The 19,496-nt window shown below is 42.0% G+C and overlaps 1 protein-coding gene across 1 annotated transcript; it reads right to left on the reverse strand.

Annotated features, from left to right (window-relative positions):
- Window positions 1-14,415: 14,415 nt before the first annotated feature.
- Window positions 14,416-18,812, reverse strand: CHD9NB (CHD9 neighbor). Its single transcript, XM_067020389.1, has one exon. It carries the CDS (start codon window positions 18,654-18,656, stop codon window positions 18,501-18,503), a length of 156 nt encoding a protein of 51 aa, XP_066876490.1. The 5' UTR covers window positions 18,657-18,812; the 3' UTR covers window positions 14,416-18,500.
- Between the last annotated feature and the right edge of the window lie 684 nt (window positions 18,813-19,496).

Raw genomic sequence — 19,496 nt, forward strand, 5'->3', positions numbered from 1 at the left:
CTTTGCACCTCTGAGAAACTGCAGGGCATCCACTGCACTGCCTGGTAGAGCTGAGTCTTCATTCCTTTGTCTCTATTGCCCTCTAGTGCTCACTTGCTATAGCTAGCTTCAGACAACATTTCTCTTCAGCTAAGTTGAAGAATCCAAAACCTGAAAAGAAACTTTTTACAAGTCTATCCATCACTTTGTGGAAATTCATTGAACACATATGGTATGTTCACTTTTCCATATGTGCATTAAACCTCTGTTCAAAGTATTTTAAAAGTCTATCCATGCCTCTATCTATCAAATATTTATTGAGTGCTACCACAGGATATGCTACCGCAGGATAAGCCCCCTTTTAGATGATAGAAAAGTGTTTGCCGTCATGGAGACCTAGCTTGGGAGACTGACACCAGATCTCATAAATGAATGTAAAATGACAACTGCGACAGTGTTACAAAGGTCAGGTTCATGGAGAATCGACTTGGCACAGAAGTTAGGGAAGGCTTCCCAGGGGATGTGAGAATGGACTAAACCATGAGGGAAGGGTCAGAGTTACAATGTCAAAAAGGCTGGAGAGGGCTTCCCTGGTGGCGCAGTGGTTGAGAGTCTGCCTGCCGATGCAGGGGAGGCGGGTTTGTGCCCCGGTCCGGGAAGATCCCACATGCCGCGGAGCGGCTGGGCCCGTGAGCCATGGCCGCTGAGCCTGCGCGTCCGGAGCCTGTGCTCCGCAACGGGAGAGGCCACAGCAGTGAGAGGCCCGCGTACCGCAAAAAAAAAAAAAAAAAAAAGAAAGAAAAAAAAAGGCTGGAGAGGAGCTTATGCAAGATCTCAAGAGGAAATGGAATGCATCTGAAGAAGTGAAAGAAGTTCTGTGTAGCTAGTATGTAAAAAGTAGGAAAGTGAGGCTGGAGGGGTAACTGAAGCACTGTCTTTATGGGGTCCTGCTGACCACATAAGAATTTTGATCTCTGTGAAAAACATTGAAGAAAGCTTGTTTTGTTTTGTTTTGTTTTGTTGGGATCAGATAGTGCTAGGTGATCAGATGTGTGTTTTGAAAAGATCCCGCTGGTTGAAGGAGGAAGAATGATTGTAACTGGGCCATAGCTTCATAAAAGACTCGTTCAAAGGCTACTAATGTAGTCCAGGCAAGAGAGAATGGTGACTTGGTCTAGGTAATCGTGGCAGAAGTGGAATAAAGAAGGTGGAGTCGAAGGATATAAAGAGAATAACTGGGCTTGGTGGTCAATTAGAAGTGGGAGGATGGTGAAGGATGGAATGCATCAAGGATGACTTTAGACTCTAGTTTGAGTAGCAGGATGGATAGTGGTGCTATTTCCCATGACAGGGAACACTGGCAGAGAAACAGATTTAGGGGAGCAGGGGATGAGAGGAGCATGAGTTTGGTTTGGGCAAATTAAGGTTAATGTGCCTTTAGTACATTCAAGTAGATATGTCAGCCCATTCATTTATTCAACAAGTAATTTAAAAAAACAAAAAACATACTTATTGATCACTTAATATGTGTCAGGCACTATTATAGGCTTTTTCCCTTATAGAGTTCACATTGTAGGGACTTCCCTGGTGGCACAGTGGTTAAGAATCCACCTGCCAATGCAGGGGACACGGGTTCGAGCCCTGGTCCAGAAAGATCCCACATGCCACGGAGCAACTAAGACCGTGCGCCACGGCTACTGAGCCTGCGCTCTAGAGCCCACGAGCCACAGCCACTGAGCCTGTGAGCCACAACTGCTGAAGCCCACACGCCTAGAGCCCGTGCTCTGCAATAAGAAAAGCCACCGCAATGAGAAGCCCACGCACTGCCATGAAGAGTAGCTCCCACTCGCTGCAAGTAGAGAAAGCCCGCGCGCAGCAACGAAGACACAACGTAACCAAAATAAATAAGTAAATAAATAAATTAGAGTTTACATTGTAGCTTATCCCCTTGCCTCCACGTAGAACCCTGCACGCCTGCCCCAGTGAACGGGTTCACAGTATGCCACCTCAAAATATGCCACTCTGGCATAAGAATTATTTTGAGCCAAAGGTAATTAACAAAAAGACACAGGATAAGCTCTCTGCCCTCCTTTTGTCTAACAGAAAGCAGAACACAAATTCCCATCCTGAAGGTCTCCCCCACCCACCTCCCCTACCAAGAAGGGAATAACAACCTTATCATCAGAGACAGACAGCCCTGAGAAAAAGTCTATACAAACAAACCTCACTAACTAAGCCTTATCTACCATTGGTTTCCTCATATATTTGCCTTCCCACAATTTACTACCCCTAGAAAATCAGTCCTTTTCTTTGTCTTGTCACTTCTCTACAAAATTATGTATCTTTGGTTAAAATGCTAGATAAGCCCAAGTTCTAACCACCCCTTTGAGTTACTCATGCACTGTGTGCATGATGTACCCATTAATAAACAATTGTTTATTTTTCTCTTATTAATCTATCTTTTGTTAGTCTAATTGGCAGAACACTAGCCAATAAACCTAAGATAGGTAGAGGGAAACAAATTTTTTTTCCTCCTCTACACCAGCCAGATGAAAATCCATTCAGTATTCAATAAACTTATTTTGAGACTTGACTACATATAAGACACTGAACTGAACTCAGTGCTCTCCTTGACTGGGAGACTCATCCTATGGTCAGACCTTGCAAAACATTTCTCCCTGTAAATTCAAAGTTCTTAAGATTCAAGAACTTTGAGGAGATAATGAAGAAAACTGTGAGAATCCTTAAACTGAAGAATCGAAGAAAGACAGAGACTTGAGGAGGAAAGGAAATTATAATCCATCAAACTAGCCTTTCCCAAGGTGAATTCCATGCAACACCATCTTTGAAGACCAGAAACAAAAATGATACCATAATCCAAGAAGCTGGAAAAAAATCTTTCATGTGTTATTGCCGTTTTAGAACTTCATGATGTACATCAAGACATTAAAGGATCTGAAAAATCCTACAGCAAAGGAACCTGTTTAAACTCTGAGAAATGTATTTCCAAACTGACTGAACCGAACCTTTATTCTCATAATACCTGTTAATATACCTGGGAATATATTCTGATAAATATACACCTATATGCATAAATATATAAATGACATAATGGCTATAATAATAGCCACTATTATTTATTGTCTACTCTGCCATATACTTTCCATCATCTCATTTAATCATCATCTCATTTCAAACAACTTGATATTATATTGCATGTATACATCTACATATGTATAATATACGTTATATCTTCTATTATATGTGTATATATAACATATACATATTACAATATTATATAACATTTAACAGATGAAAAAACTGAGGATTAGAATGGATAAATAATTTCTCCAAGACCACATAACTGGTCAGTGGTCAAACAATGCTTTGAATGCCGGCTCTTAAGCACTGCAGTATACTGCTTCCAGTCTAGTCCAAGTCCTACCCCATGCTTGAACAATCCCCTACAATCGTCAAAGACTTGTCCAGTTTCTTTTTATACATCCCCCCAAATAACACATTTCATTACTGAATATCTTTAAATATTTAGAAAGTTATTTATATTGAGTTGAAATATGCCTTTTATGTAACTTCCACTCATTATTTCTGGTTTCCACCTCAGGGATGATATAGATTAAGCCTACTGTATTTCCTTAAAGTTACAGTTCAAATATTTGAAGACAGCTGTTTGTCTTCCATCTACTGTCAGAAAGATAACCAAATTATAATTATGTTTTTAGAAGTGGACTATAGTCATTGTGAAAACCAGGACTTGAAATAGGTCTTCTATGTATTTTGTCTAATTCATATTCTCTTGGAAGCTTCCCTAGTTTCCAGAGTGGCACAAAGAAAGGAAATGTTTTTTATCACTGGGGGACCAGAGAGAGAGGGAGAGAAAGAAAGAGATTGAGTGTGTGTGATCTGTGTGTTCAGATGCACTTTGGGATAATTATATACAAAGGCATTTGATGCTTAGTAATTTCAAAAAAAAAAAATCTTGGGACAAAGCAGAATTATATAATTGTGTAACAGGAATAAGTTTATCAAAGTGTGAGCACTCCCAATATTCCCACATTGGAGAATTCTTTCTTTGCCTACCGGTCCCAGAGGTTTTGTAATGTTGTCGTGAAGGTGATTCTGCAAAAGAGGAGGGAAGAAGAGAGAGTCTTACTTGCTTAATTCCTGGGCTCTTTCTCCTTATGGTGAATTACAAGGTAATGGGACAAGCAGAAAAGAAACTTTAAACAAAATAAAATAGCAAGGCAAAATTAATCTACATAATAAAGAACAAGGAGGAAGAGAAACAGAAAAGCCACAGGAGCTGGAAGTTGGGGAAGAGTTTTTGAAAGGATTTGACAGGAGCCTCAAGGGCAGTTTTGGGTGTAGCAGAATTGAGTAGGAGAGGGAAAGGAATTTTAATAAGTATTGCTGTGGGTTTTGAAATCGATCTTTCTTAATATTCTTGAAGAGAGGCAGTAACAATTGAAATTCCTTTTCAATTAATTTTAGTTCATAGATTATGGTTTTTTGAATGTTACTAAAACTAGGCATCTCAGGCTGTGGGATTTAAGAGGATTGCACTTTTTTTGGGCTGCATCAGGTCTTAGTTTGGATTTTTCATTGTGGCACGTGGGCTTCTCTCTAGTTGTGGTGCGCGGGCTCCAGAGCACACAGGCTCAGTTGTGGCATGCAGGCTTAGTGGCCCCGCAGCATGTGGGATCTTAGTTCCCCGACCAGGGATCGAACCTGCGTCCCCTGCATTGGAAGGCAGATTCTTAACCACTGGACCACCAGGGAATTCCCCAACTCCATCTTAATTTGACCACTTCTTCAAACCCTATTTCCAAATAAGATTACATTCTGAAGTTCTGGACGTGAATGGCAAGGGATACTATTCAACTAACTACCATGATTAAAGCCATGGCCTCCAGAGTTCAAATTCTCATCTTGACCTAACTAGCTGTGTGAATTTGGGCAATTCACCCAACCTTCATAAATGTGTTGTCTCATCCATAATGTGTGAATTCGACCTGGCTTGTGGAGCAAATTAGGTAATGTTTGTAAAGTCTTTGAGCACGCTGCTTGGCCCTTGGTAGGCGCTCCACACTTGGAACCATTGGTCATTATCTCCCATCAATATAACCCTTCATCATTTTCTGGCTCTTCTGTGGCTTTTTCTACCCCACCTGCCCTTGAAATATTGGGCTTTCCGGAGTTCTTTCCTTGCTGGTATTCTGCTGCCACAGGCAGCTCCTCCCCTCAGAGTGTGTGTGGTGTGGAGGAAGCGGGTACAGGGAACTCATCCACGCCGGGGCCTTAACTCAGAGTGGGTTCCTGTGCCTCTACTGGTGTAACAGGGAAGAGCTAAGTCGGACTCCACGTTGGATCTGTTTCTTTGACTTGAACCTTTGCTTTTCGTTGCTTTTGTTGTCATTGTAATAGTACATAACGGCCTGCCTCAGGGAACGCTGCTCCTCTGCCTGAAGGTTAAACTAAAGTGCCTCCGATCAGCTCACAGGGAGACAATCTGACCCCGCCCACCTGTGGCTGGCTGCAGGAAAGAAGAAATTAACACATCCCCTCCCCGAGGCTGGCCATTCCAGGGGATATTTGCAAAACTTGTGGCCTTTTTACTTTACTTGCCCATCTCCTCCCCCTCTCTGTGTGCTATATAAGAAACTGGCATCCAAACCTCGTTTTAAGATGGTTTCTCCGAGACACGAGTCTGCCATCTTCTCGGTCTGTAAAGCCGTCTTCCTTGCCTCAACACCTCGTCTCCAATTCATTGGCCTGTCGTGCGGCGAGCAGAGCGAGCTTGGACTCCGTAACACTGGGAGGAAAACATTTCCTCTTTCAACTTGGATCCAGTGGTGGGGGGCCTGAAAATTTAACAGGAAAAACAAAGAAATACAGATTAACAGAAGAAAAGACAAGGCTTATTTTCAAACATGCACACAGGAATTTGCAGTAATGGAAAACTCAAGGAATAGCTCAAAGGGAAGTGTAAATATGTATCAATTCAATTTAACAAGAGGGGTTTGTTAGGGCTTCAGTTGGGAGAGTATGGAAGTTTCTATTGCTTCTTGATTCTAAAGGTAATGGGCAGTCTGTCTTCTCAGCAAGTGAATTTTCAGGAAACTCCCTAGGAAGGGGGGTCAATAGTTCCTATATTTTCAGGAGGCTCTGCTTTGGGCAGATAAAGAAAATTCAGATAAGATTTTTTCTGTATCGACTGTGCTCACTTTAAATGTTTTAATGTTTTTACTGTAAAGCAATGATTATACTAATTCTGGGGGTCCAAAAGGGTCTCCACATTTCCCTCTGAAACTACACTAGAAGTTTTACACACAAGAAAAGAAACTAGGCTGATTGCCGTGGAGTCAGGTTAGAAGTTGTGAGGTAAAAGATCTCCAAAGGGAGTGAAGAATATGGATTAGAATGAGGAATCAAAAAGGAAAAGATTAATGGTTGAAGTAGACTATAAATGCAGCTTCTGAGTCCAGAAGGCAGCCAGTTGAGATTCTGTTGTTGAACACAAGTTTGTCTTCCCGATGCACAGTGAGGCCAAACAAACTGAAACCTTGGAGTTTGAAGCAGAGAAGCGTTTATCACAGGGCCAAGCAAGAGGAACAGGCAGACCATGTTCAAAAGACCTGAAATCCCCAATGGCTTTCAGTAAGGGTTGTTAAAAGCAACACTTGGGATGAGAGCTACAGGGTGCCTGACTTTCTTCTGATTGGTTCGTGGTGAGGTCACAGGGTAATGTTTCAAGAATCTCAATTATCAAACTTCTGGTTCCAACCAGTCTGGAGTCTAGTGCTTGAGGTCAGCATGTAGTCACCATCCTCCACCTGGGTGGTGGTCTTAGTTTCTGCACAACAACTCAGATATGTGTCAGATTGTTATGTATATCCCTTGAGGAGGAACTAGGACACTGTTTTATTGCTGAACTACTGTTTCTTGACTGCTTTTCCTTTGTTTCTGCATTCCCTCACTTCCCTAATTAGTTAACCACTTGAATCTGCTCTTTGGAACTCAAGGAAGACCTAGGAGACTAAAGCCTTTTTCTGCAAACAAGAAACAGGGGACACAGAGTTTTGTACCCCGGAGGGCCCCACAGGTTTCATCTCAGTTTCGACTTCTAGATGTTGGGTTTGAAGCATCTTTAATGAGGATGCTCAGTGGTAGTGTTGTTGCAGGGAGGGGGACCATTTCCAGGGCCTGAGAGTGGGCTTCCTGTTTAACAGTCAGAAATGAATCGTGGGAGGAGACACATGTGCTGACAAAGCAAGAGACTTTATTGGGAAGGGGTGCTCAGGCAGAGAGCAGCAGGGTCAGGGAACCCAGGAGAACTGCTCTGCCACAGTGGCTCTCAGTCTCAGGTTTTATGGGAATGGGGTTAGTTTTTGGTTTTCTCTGGCCAATCATTCTTACTCAGGGTCCTTTCTGGTGGTGCATGCATCACTCAGCCAAGATAGATCCCAGAGACGATTCTGGGAGGTTGGTAGGACATAGGGACCCTCATTTTGACCTTTCCCAAATTCTTCCGGTTGGTGGTAGCTTGACCAGGACCTCCTGCTGTAAGGTAACTCATGCAAGTGGTTACTATCGTGCCTGGCCAGGGAGGGCAGTTTCGTCAGTGGTTCCCCTAACAGCTCAGCTGTACACAGTTTGGTAACTTCCTGGAGCAGAGCATGGAAGACTCAGGTGTTCCAGTAAACTCTGGGTGGCCTGCCCTGTTGTGATAGATCCTTTGAAGTTCTATCAAGCCAAGTTCCACTTTCAGTGTTTCCAGAAAAGGACAGTTTTTGTTCTCAGTGATGTCAAGTCAGGAGGGTGGGAGAAAAATTGGAAGTGTTAATTACTGACAAAACAAACAAGACAGCAAGATGCAGTTTACAAAAAGATGAAAAATAGCTGAAAGACAAGGAACAAGACTAGAATCTGAAAACCCTCAAGGGTGGGTTATAGTTTTCCATTGAAACATGTAATTTCTCCCTACAATCACCTATTTTCATCAAAGATAATCAAAGTAAGGTTATTCTTGATTGCAAAATAAGTCTGGTTTCATTGGATTTGGCCTGCTTATTTACATAAGTGCAGCAAAACATTGTAACTGACTACATAGGTCTTTTAAAGTTCTCTTTGCTGGAACTTCTCATAAAGAATCTCAGATTGGACTTTTAAAAGTGTACTTGAAAAAAAAAACAACTGTACTTGAGACTAGGAAGCAAGCCAAGAACTTGCCATCAACTATCAACACTGCCTGTAGATTTAGATGAAATCCTCTCTTCTCAAGGTCCCCAGAATATCCTAAGTTTCCTGCATCTTCCAGAAAGTGACTTTCCTTACTCACCTGTAAGGCTGGGAATCCTGTAATTTAGAGAACAGGCCAGTTCTTCCAAGAGAGCTTTGTAAGCAATGGCTCTATAAAGTCAACTTTCTTTCCTTAAAACTGTCCAGTAATATTTGATTCTATGTACATCATTCTCAAATATGGCATTCCAGTCGAAACCTTGGTTATATGACCAATTTTCCAGCTATATACTGTTAAAAGGAAGACAGGTTCTTAGTTAACTTATGCAAATAACGATATTGCCATGAAAATAAGAATATTCAATAAGGGTATCTGAACTCTGGAAGGAGCAAGAAGGGGGAGAAAGATAAATGTTTCAATTTTGTTTAAAAACATTTAATATACTAAATTGTTCTAAGTTATAGATACCCTAAGAGAAAAAAGAAAGGGGTTCCTTATATCCAGAAGATATAACATTAAAGAACCAGCAATGTTCCCCCCAAATTATAAAAATTTAATCATAAATTTAAAAAATTTTATAAAAATTATACAATTTTTATAATAAATGAAAATATAAATATAATAAAGTATTTATTTAAAATAAATTTAAATTTTAAATATATATAATTTATTTATTTTATAAAATATATTAAAATAAACATTAAAATTATAAAAATTTTTAATCATAAAAATTATAAGCATTCTTCATGTGTCCTATGTAATTAATTCTTGTTCTACTTGATCTAGTAGCAGTTTCAACTAGAGTTCTTTACCCAATCCAGTGGTATCATCTCGAAGTTATTAATACCATCAGAAGCCAATACCCCAGAGTACATGCCATAGTCCTTTCCATGGGCCTGAGAGTCCCTTTTGTTGAAGATGAAGTATTCTGGCTTGTAGCTGTTTGTAAGAGCTTTCAGGTAAGCATCAGAGTAAAGCAATAACTATTCATGAATAATAAAATGCTTAAAATGACCATGGTTAAAAATTTGATGAAAGTTTACTATAAAAATAACACAATTTCACAAAATAAATTTGATTGTTTCAGTGACATACAACTTTTTAAGTAATAACTGGAATTATGACTGTTAACATTCTACCAGTATATATTATGGACATTGAGGGCACTGAAAAATTTCCAGGAGTTTCATACAATTTCAGAAGTAGTTACATTAACAATATTTAGCCATACAAATATAGCCTAGGGAAGGTTAAGTATCACTTCTCATCTGACAACGCTTTTCACACAATTTAACACATCAACTAAGCTAATTAGTTTAACATCTCTCTTTTTACAAAGTGAGAAAACAAACCTTTTGAGGTGTTCTAGGAGTCTTCTGCAAAATCTCAAGGTCAGTTCGAGGTCAAGAAGACTTCATGTAGAATTTGATTTTGGAAAGTTGTCAAAAATGTCAAAGGGTTTAAACCCAGGGGCACAGATGACTGTGCGACAATACTTAATTGTCAATTGAACCGAAATAACAATGAAAGATTTCAAAAGTAAATATAGGAGGTAACAAGTTTGTAAAAAAAACCCTCAGCTCTTATAAAAAGTGAGAAGAACTGTTTCTCTGTTTTTTTGTTTGTTTTGTTAATAAATTTATTTATTTATTTATTTTTGGCTTCATTGCCGCACACAGGCTTTCTCTAGTTGGAACGAGCAGGGACCACTCCCCACTGTGGTGTGTGGGCCTCTCATTGCGGCGGTCCCTCTTGTGGAGCATGGGCTCTAGGCACGTGGGCCTCAGTAGTTGTGGCACACAGGCTCAGCAGTTGTGGCTCACAGGCTCCAGAGCGCAGGCTCAGCAGCTATGGTGCGAGGGCTCAGCCACTCCACGGAATGTGGGATCTTCCTGGACCAGGGTCCAAACCCATGTCCCCTACGTTGGCAGGCGGATTCCCAACGACTGTGCCACCAGGGAAGCCCAGAATCATTTCTCTTAAATAACTCAGGGCATGATAAAGACAACACAGGAAATTATTGTGATAAGATTCAAAATCCTTGTTTCCTAGGTGGATTATTCAAAAGGTAGAGAAAAGCTTTTACAATCTCTTATGAAAAACAGACCAACAATCCAACACATTTTGTCTTTTTAAGAGAGAGAAAAATCACACTCTAGTTTTGCATTAGTACACTACTGATATTAAAGCTCATTTAAAAATCTTATAATAAATCAATTTAATCTTATCCAGCTTGATCATATGAGATTAAATAGTCTCTCTCTCTCTCTCTCTCTATCACAGACCCTTTACGACTTTCTAGACCCATCTAGTTCTTGTCCTACATCTTTCTCTTTCTCATTCTGGAACAACCTTTAAACAACCTTGAATCAACTAACTCAGGACAAAATTACTCTCTCTTTTCTTAACAAAAACATATCCTTAATACATTGTATACTTTTTCTTATCAAAAACATATCCTACTTTCCTGGCACATTTTGCATAGGGTTTTCTCCTCTGCTTTTATTATTTCTATTAGTTCCACTTACATATATTGATTATAATTTTCAACCCTTAGTAATCTTTATTTTCCAGAGAAAACTAGGAAAGAGACAATTGTGAACTGTCTGTGATATACCAGCATTCTGTAGTTGATAAGAAAAATTATGAATATACCATCTCACAATTTCAAGAGACATATGCTTCCTCATAGCACAATTTCCCAGTGTGGCAAAAGAACATGTTTATTAACAGGTCCAAGTATCTGTAGTCTTTATGTAAAAATAAGAAGTCAAAAGTATATAGACTTATGTTCAGTACTTAATGTTTCAGTATTTTATCTTATTTAGAAGTGATCTAGATATTTAATGAATATCTATCATTTAACTTAGTAAAGCTTTAAGGTTGCAAGTAAGCAAAAAAGATTTTGGGGCTTCCCTGGTGGCACAGCGATTGAGAGTCCACCTGCCGATGCAGGGAACATGGGTTCGTGCCCAGGTCCAGGAAGATCCCACATGCTGTGGAGCGGCTGGGCCCGTGAGCCATGGCTGCTGAGACTGCGCTCCGCAACGGGAGAGGCCACAACAGTGAGAGGCCCACGTACCGCAAAAAAAAAAAAAAAGATTTTGGAGATTATTTTGACAGGTTTATTATAAAACATAATCATTGTTGAAATAAAGTTGGCCAGAGTAATGATTTAATTTGATTAGAATCAAATCTGTAAGTTTTATAATCTTAAACATCTAGTAAATATAATAGTAGCTTTGACTAGAAAATCCAAGTAGAATAAACATGTATGATTGTAGGCAAAGAAGGTTTTTATTAAACCAGTAATATTAGACTAGTCTTATTTAACAAAGATTTACCCAAATCATGTGAATTTGAAGATCATTTGGGTTAGTTCCCACATTTCTGAGAGTTTGAGTGATATTTAATTTATGTAAGTGCTTATTTTCTCTAAGTCAATTAAAATAAATCTCCTTTGTTAATATGGCAGTACCATCCAGAGGTAGAAAAATATCAGATACATAACATACATTCATATAGATAGAGGCAGCTGCAAATAGAGATAGGTTTCATTTACATTTTTAGCCATGAATCAGGCATAAATACAGGACTGTAGATTGAATGTTTATGTCCCCCAAAATTCACATGTTGAAACTGTAATTCCCAACGTGACGATATTTGGAGAAGAGGGCCTTTGGGAGGTAATTAAGGCATGAGGATGGAGCCCTCATTAATGGGATTAGTGTCCTTATAAGAAGAAACACGAGAGGGTGCTCTCTCTCTCTCCCCATTCTAGTTCTCCGACCAGGGATTGAACCCCGGGCCCTCGGCAATGAAAATGCAAAGCCCTAACCACTGGACCGCCAGGGAATTCCCTGTATTTCCGCTCCTATTTCCCCTCCCTTCCTTCCTTCCTTCCTCCCTTCCTTCCCATCTTTCTTTCTTTCTTTTTCTTCTTTCTTTACCATGTGAAAATACAGAGAGTAGCCTACAAGTCAGAAAACTGGCTCTCAGCACAACCCCTAACACACTGGCACCCTGATCTTGGGTGTCCAGCCTCCAGCACTGTGAGAAATAAGTATTTGCTGTTTAAGCCTCCCAGTCTATGGTATCTTGTTATAGCCCAAACTAAGACATACAATAATACAAAATTCACTAGTTTATATATAAAAGTTGGTTCTCATCTTTGTCCCACTTTATATTTTTATCTGAATTGTGTTTCTGACAGATGGAACGAGTTGTTGCCTACTCAGTATGAGTATTTGTAGAGGAGACTTTTAAGATTTTTCACTTTTTCCTGATGTATAATCTTATGGAGGCTGTGGACTAAATTTTGTTTACAATTAGTCTATTTCTTCTTTTTCAGCCTCATGTGCTTGCTTTGGAGGGTCCCTGAGTCCCCTGAGAGCCCCTGGGTAGGGCCAGGGGGGTAACCTAAATTTCCGGTGGCTATAGGGAGTTGAAGGGCTGAAATAGAAAGCCAAAAATCTTAGAAAATCCAGCTTGGAAGATTTAACTTTTCTCAAAGGCACCACTGAAGTTCTAAATTATCCTTAGAAAAGTCAAGCCAACAAGAAAGGAAGCAGACAGAATTAGTGCCATGGTTGCAGAGCATACAGTCAGTGAGGGTTTAAGAAGAAAGGAGTTCAATCTACTGAAAAATTCCCATGAGAGGAACAGTAAGGAGAGTAGAGAGGCCTCAAGACAAACAGAGAGCCTCAAAACCAAAACCAGAAGGAGAATTTCTAGCCCAAGAGGTATCTTCCAAACAAAGATGCTAGATTATAATCTGGCTTCAGAAAGTATACTAATTTCAACTGTGACTCAAACCATAAGCATTTTTATGGCCTAACTATGGGGGCAAAACTCATCCCCAAAGAGGGCACAGAAGACACAACCCTCATACTCAAAGGTAGCCAAGAGGAAGGAAGTAAGGCTCTCCATTGCCATAGGCGATGAACAAAGGCGGTGGAGAAAGAGACAAGGGTCCTTATAGGATGAGGCCCTTTAGAATTTAGACTTAGATGGGGTTACCCAGGCTACCCACATTTCTGCCCAGCTGACTACAGATTCTCAGGGCCTGCCACCTAATGGGTGGCAGCAGATCACACCCCCCAGCACGTGGAAAACCAGAGAGAATGCTCTTTTCAATTTCCAAAGCCAAGTTCTCAGGAAACACTTCTAGACATCACAACACAAAACAGTAGCGCAAGAGACAGACACAATAGCTACCTATTACAAGAGTCCCACTATCCAAAGAACTGGTTTTAAACAAAAGTTTTCTTCTGTAAATCTAAAATTCGGAAAATCTTTTTTGAAAAGGCAAGGAAAGACTCTTACTGTCCTTGCTCGTCCGGTCGCTGGCAGAGATCCAAGATCCTGACTGGTAAAATAAAGTTTACCTTTGCTGGCATTGTCAGAGGTCCTGGGATCTTAGTAGGAGTCTCCAGAGAGTGGGGAATCCCAACCATCCCATCCTTAGTGCCGAAAGTGTTGGGAAGAAAACTTCCTCTTCTAGCTCTCGTCCAGCAGTTGGGGGCCTGATAATTTAACTGAGAAAAAAAAAGATTAACAAGAGAAAAGACAGGATTTATTTTCACACAAGCCTGTGGGAGCTCCCAGTAATGGAAAACTCTTGGAATAGCCCCAAGGAAAGGTGTATACATATCAATTTAACAAAAGGGGGATTTTTAGGGCTTCAGTGGGAGAGTATGGGAGGTTCCTTTGGGCTTTTTGATGCTAATGAGAATGGACACTCTTGTCTTCTTGGCAGCTATATTCGCAGGAAACTCCCTCAGAGGGGGTTTAAAGGCAGCTGTATTTCGTAATTTCAGGCAGCTAAGGGAAATTTGTAAACGATTTGTTTCTGCATCTTCTGTGCTCAAATGTTTTCACTTTAAAATAATCTTTATACCAACTCTGGGGGGTCCAAGAGGATCCCACAACTCCCAAATGAGTTCCCCAAGTCTCACCCTCTGGAGCCAAACTGCCTAGTACATGTTCCAGCTCTGTCTCTGAGAGCTGAAAGAACTGGGGTAAATTACTTAACTCCTCTGTGTTTTAATCTGCAAAAAGAAGATGCAGTGGTTGAGAGGATTAAACGAGTCCTATATGTAAAGCATTTAGAACAATGCCTGGACACAGTAAGAGTGATATAACTGTTTGCTATTATTTTTTATTGAGGCATAATTGACATATAACTTTATATTACTTTCAGGTGTACAACATAATGATTCAGTATTTGTATATATTGCAAAATGATCACCACAATAAGTCTAGATAACATCCATCACCAAGCTTAGAATTATTTTTATTTTGTCCCGTTAGCATCTCAAACTCAACCCTTCCAAAACTGAACTCCTGATCTTCCCTGTAAACATGCCCCTCCTCCCAGAGTCCCTTTCTTACGTGGTGGCACCATCAAAGGCCCCATCACCCAAGCAGAAACCTTGACTTCTCTCTCTCCTTCCACCCCTATGTAAAATCAACCACCTGATTCTATCCCCTAAATATTGCTTGAATTTGTCCTCTTCACTCTCCTTTTTGTGTCAGAGTAGATTATTGTTTAGCAAATATACACTCCCTCACCCTCCAAGAGAGAAGGGCACTTCCCTCCCTTGTTGATATTGGTTTTGGCCACGTGACTTGCTGTGAGCAATGGAATAATAGAGGATATGACCCTGGCTGTGCAGTTGGACTCAGCCTCTTGTGCTCCTGCTATTTGTCACGTGAACACTCCTCAGGTAGCCTTGATCACCTGAATCAGTGACTCATAGACACATGAAAAAGCTTATGCTTGTGTGCCACTGAGATTTTGTGGCTGGTTGCAAAACAGGTATTAATAGTAATAGCTACCTGATATATTTTTCCTAGGTCAGGCAATTGTCTCCTAATTGGTGTTTCTACTTCTAGCCTTATCCCTCTCAACTCCATTCTTAAACGAGCTACCAAGTTATTCTACCTAAAGTATAAATCTGAGTTGGTCTGATTTACTCATAACTCTTTGAAAATGATTGAAACAAATTTAAACCACTCTCAGAAAAAAAAAAAAAAACCTGAGTATTTATTGCCTTGTGTAAATCTTCTTAGGGGTGGTAACAGCTTCTGGCATGGCTGGATCCAGTTGCGCAAGCAAGTTCATTGGGAATATGTCTCTCCTCTCAGCTCCACTATCTGCTGTGGCGTCATTCTCAAGCAGACCCCTCCCCAGTGGTGAGAAGATTGCCATTAAGAGGCTCCAAGCTAAAATCCTGCAATTTTATTAACTCCAAAAGAAAGTGAATACTTCTTTCGTAGTTGTGACAACCTAAAGTCTCCAGGAAGACGGGTTTGGGCCAGATGCCCTTCCTTGAATTAGTCAATTCGACCAGGCACATACAGCGCTCAGCCTTGAGTCCCAGAATGGGATCAGCAAGTCATGTAAACTGAGAGTAGGTAAGAAAAGGGTTCCCCAAAGGGAAAAGATGGGATTTGTTACCCGAAGGCAAGATACAAAGCAGTCAAAAGCAACTGACATCCTGGCATTATTCCTCTACCTAAAGTCCTTCAGTGGACTCTTCATCACCTTTAGGATGAACTCTCAGCCTCTAAGTATGAAGCATAAGGCCCTTCGTGATCTGATCCTTTTAGTTATTAAACCTCACCTCCCTGTCACTGTGTGATGTGCCCTTCAGGCTCCCACAACACTGCACATCATGCCTGATGTAGCCTCCAATCTTGGCTCATACGTTCCCCTTCTCCTGAAACACTCATCCTCTTTCCCTAGCCAATTCCTACTTACTCTTAAAGGCTCCACATGGGTCTCACCTAGGCTGGAAAGGTCTCTCGGAACCACCCTGCTCCAGGCTGTGCTCCTACTAGGCACACTTCAACGTTCTATTAACAATAAGGAGTATGGCGCTGAGTAGTAGTATTCTGGTAACTGCTGGATTAATGGATGGATAAAGCAAGGAATAAATGATTGAGTGATAGAGAAGAGTAGAAACTCAGTAAATATTTGCTTAATGAATGTATTTGGTTTCAAATGGGAAGTTTATTGCCTCACATAACTGAAAAATCCAAGGGAAGAGCTGAATGCATGGGTAGGTAGGAAGGTAAGTATGTAGGTAAATAGATAGACAGATGGCAGATAGATAGATTGAATGGACTGGTTGGATGGGAGGTTGAATGGATGGATGGATGGATGAATAGATGGAGAGATAGGTGGATAGAAAGGTGACTAGTAAACAAACTCCTCCTCTTCCAGTACTGGAAGTGCGCCAGAGCGATGGCTTTCAAGTTATGGGCCAAGTCTATGCAGACCTGTCTTTAAAGAGTTTAAAGCTCATTTGAGTAAACATAATTCTGGCCACTTTCACCAGGCACTTGAGCCTCAGAGGGAGATGATGAGTGATACTGGGCCCCAATGGCACAATTGGAATGTCCTTACAAAGAAACTGGGTCCTATTTCCTGTTACAGATTAACTTCCTGGCAAATTGCAGCTGCCTGCCACAGCTGGAGGTGGATGAAGAATCCAGTTTTAAAAACCCTCAGGGATCTTGAATTTAATTAAACAAGCATTTTACACCATCCCAGAAGGAAGCAGCAAAACAAACCACCCTGTTTTCTGAACTTCTAAGGAGGAAGCTGTGTGAGTTTCCCCCCTCAGGAGCTGGTGAAATAAGCACCACCCTGCCTCAAAACCTCACCACCAGCTGAGAACTTTTTCCAGGAGTCCTGAGGGTGTATACTGTGAGCAGCTTCTTACCAGACACTGTCCTATTTTGCAGGGTGAATTTCCATTAGGTGGGAGGAGGGAGAAAAACAGAATTGTATTAAAAAAAAAAAATTGAAAGCAGTTACCAGAGCTTGGCCTATGCCCAGAAAGCTGTAGAAAGAGGCCCCAAACTTCCTGATCCCCAGCTGCAAGCCCAGGCCTGTTTCCTGGCCCACTGCAAGTTTCCTACCCCCAGGGAAAAAGCAGGGCTTCAGGCCAGCTGAGGAGGCCCCATCTCTCCTGCTCCCTCCCTAAAAGACGTCAGGCTCCGCTGGAGCAGAAGGAATGCTCTGCAGTCAATTTGCAGGCCGAATTGCTCTACTTCTTGTCCTTCCTTCTTTCCTGCTCTTTACCCCAGTTACCAGATTCTCAAAAGAATCCTCTTCAGTTTCTGAGGTTTTGATGGCCAAAAAGAAGGGTCATTTCCAGTAACGTGCTGTCTCCATAGCCCCTTTGCTCATTTGCGTCCTACAGAATCACACCCACACTTCCCCGCTGATCCTCTAATCCCGGCTTCCGGTCTTTCAAACGTGTTATGTCATCATTTATTTGCAAACATATCCATTTGATTTCAAATTAAAATGCTTTGGGGTCGAATTAAAAACAAAACACATGCAAGGGGGGAGAAAGAGAAGCTGACAGCCATGTCAGTAAACAGCGAAATAGTTCCAAAGGCTGGATACATAGAGCTCAGACGCTAGCGTGTTCCGACTGACAGACTCTTGGGGTGAGGAGACACAGGAACATCAGCAGAGGGACATTTTTCCGGGGATTAAAAAACCGAGAACATGAACCCCTCCTCCTTCCTTCCCACCAGCACTCAGTGTTCCACTTACTGGATGAGCAAAAGGCCTTGTTGTCTCCCATATTCATGATCACAGTCTGATCCTGATTGTTCCCATAATTCATTACCAATTCTCCAAGTTAAATATTAAAGTATTCATACAAACAGTGTGGAGTGAGCCAAACCCCAAACCTTCCTGCGATGGGCACGGGCTATTCAGCCAGCTATTAGAAAAAAGGAGAGAGAAGAAAACAAACCAAAAAACTAATAATAATAAAATAAAAGAAGAAAGAAGGAAAGAAAGAAACCGAGTGCCACAACACATCCCCATCGATGCTTATGACCACAGACAGAGTTCAGAAAAAAAGTGAGGCACGTGGAAGGGGGTAGGGTCACTAGACAGTCACAGGTCAGCAGCAGAGATTCACCAGAGCCAGAGCAGTCTGCTCTGGGGCGCCCCCGTTTCCAGAAGCTCAGGGAAAGTCCCAGGATGTGTGAAGACTTCTTTCGTCCTCTCTATCGGAGAGCTGGGGAAATAGGACTCCCCGTGGCCGCATCTCCCTCTCAGCTCCAGAGCAAAGCCCGATGAAGGTAATTTCTGAAGCCTGAATTCCCAAAGGCGGGGATTTCTCTCTCCTCCCTCTCTTTGGAGCTTCTCAGGATGGGGTTTGTCCCGAGTTTCATTGGCCAGAGGCAGTTCCACGGATAAGGTGAGGGTCCGAATCCAGAGGGAAGCATCTCAGTTCTGCTCAGGGGCACCATCCTTCACGGAGGCGTCTTTGCCCTCTGCTGCCTCTGTGCCAGCCCGCAGATTTGGTTCCTGTCCCTCGGGCTGTTCTGCGGGTTCCTGGGACTCCCCCGCCACCTTGGTGCTCTTGCTGGAGTGGCATCCCATCTCAGCTGGACGCAGGCGGTGAGTGCCCTGGGATGTGCCGAGGTGAGGACGCTCCGTGTGGCTGATCCTCAGGTGCCAGAGTTAAACAGCCCTTCCTCAGAGCACAGCTGAAAGAGAACGGGCTCCGTTTCTATGGTCACAGGAAGACACCCGTCCAATCTGCATAATGACACCGCCGCCCCATCTGTGGGATGGGCAGGGCCTGGAAGGGGGCTCTTCCTGCTAGCACCAAGCCCTATTCATTCCATCGGAAGAATTCCCTTTTGTTTAACCGGTAACTTCTTCTTTACAAATTACAACCCCCCACCTAGTTACCTGTAAACACCAGCCCTCTCCACTGCAAAGAAAGCCCTGTTACTAAGCAACTAGCTGTGCCCTTCCTCCGTGTCCCAGGGTCATATCCAGCTCTGGGACTCACAGACCCCTTGCTTGGAGTCCATCCCCTACCTTAGAATGCCACCTCCACCCGGGGTTGAGTAATGGGACTAAGATCATGGACTCCAGGGTTTACCCAAACATGTAAGTAATGAAAAGCATTAACACTGCTGTATGTTATATATGAAAGTTGTTAACAGAGTGAATCCTAAGAGTTCTCATCACACACATACACACACAAATTTGTTTCTTTAATGTTGTATCTTTTTTTTTTTTTTTGCGGTACGCGGGCCCCTCACCACTGTGGCCCCTCCCGTTGCAGAGCACAGGCTCCGGACGCGCAGGCTCAGCGGCCATGGCTCACGGGCCCAGCCGCTCCGCGGCACGTGGGATCTTCCCATTCCGGGGCACGAACCCGCGTCCCCTGCATTGGCAGGTGGACTCTCAACTACTTCGCCACCAGGG

The sequence above is a fragment of the Kogia breviceps genome, chromosome 18 (genome assembly GCF_026419965.1).
Source record: "Kogia breviceps isolate mKogBre1 chromosome 18, mKogBre1 haplotype 1, whole genome shotgun sequence".
NCBI classification, from domain to species: Eukaryota; Metazoa; Chordata; class Mammalia; order Artiodactyla; family Physeteridae; genus Kogia; species Kogia breviceps.